This window comes from Sinocyclocheilus grahami, unplaced genomic scaffold (genome assembly GCF_001515645.1).
Source record: "Sinocyclocheilus grahami isolate Dianchi unplaced genomic scaffold, SAMN03320097.WGS_v1.1 scaffold13705.1, whole genome shotgun sequence".
Classification (NCBI taxonomy): domain Eukaryota; kingdom Metazoa; phylum Chordata; class Actinopteri; order Cypriniformes; family Cyprinidae; genus Sinocyclocheilus; species Sinocyclocheilus grahami.
Window position 1 is genome coordinate 1 of NW_015515018.1, and position 588 is coordinate 588.

Here is a 588-nt window from a genome sequence, read left to right on the forward strand (position 1 = left end):
CGACTCTTTGCCATCCCAGGTCTGTTTCTGCACAAGTTTGCCGTTGTCAAGAGTCATAACAGACTGCGGATAAAGAGAGAAGAGCCTGTTAATTTCATACGATTAACATCTTCACAATATTCCTCCTATTCCATTACAAACCGTAGTCTTTCTATCATCCGCGGTGATCTCCTCGAATGACTCATTGAGTTTAAATTTGATCTCAGTAGTTTTGAAGGTGCTCTGCGACTTCATGCATATGAGCCCCTGATCATCCACACACAAGACCAAGTTGGGCTTGGTCCGGTTTCCCACCTGACGAGTAGCGAACCCCACACCTGAAAAAGGAAATGCACTTCTTTCATTCACGAAACAGCTTTATATTATTGACAATCAACAGTATGATATTCAATGCATATGTTAAAACTAGAAAAAAAAAGGTTGAACTTTTCTTTTGCATTTAGCAAACTGGATAGTTTAATTGAAGTTACTAAATAATGAATCATACCTAGAGCCTTCATGTACTCGTCAAAGTTTTCGCTGGTGGTCATCTTCCAAGTTCCCACGAATTTGTCAACCATTTTTCCGGATGATGATGATGATGATGAT

General features: G+C 39.6%; 1 protein-coding gene across 1 annotated transcript; it reads right to left on the reverse strand.

The window, feature by feature from the left end:
* Positions 1 to 3: 3 nt before the first annotated feature.
* On the reverse strand, positions 4 to 582 carry LOC107579042 (fatty acid-binding protein, heart-like; the record flags this gene model as incomplete). Its single annotated transcript, XM_016264926.1, has 3 exons — positions 488 to 582; positions 142 to 317; positions 4 to 63 (listed from the first exon to the last, which is right to left on the reverse strand). Coding segments are annotated over exons 1-3 (309 nt in total), but the record flags the coding sequence as incomplete, so codon positions are not given.
* Positions 583 to 588: the final 6 nt, after the last annotated feature.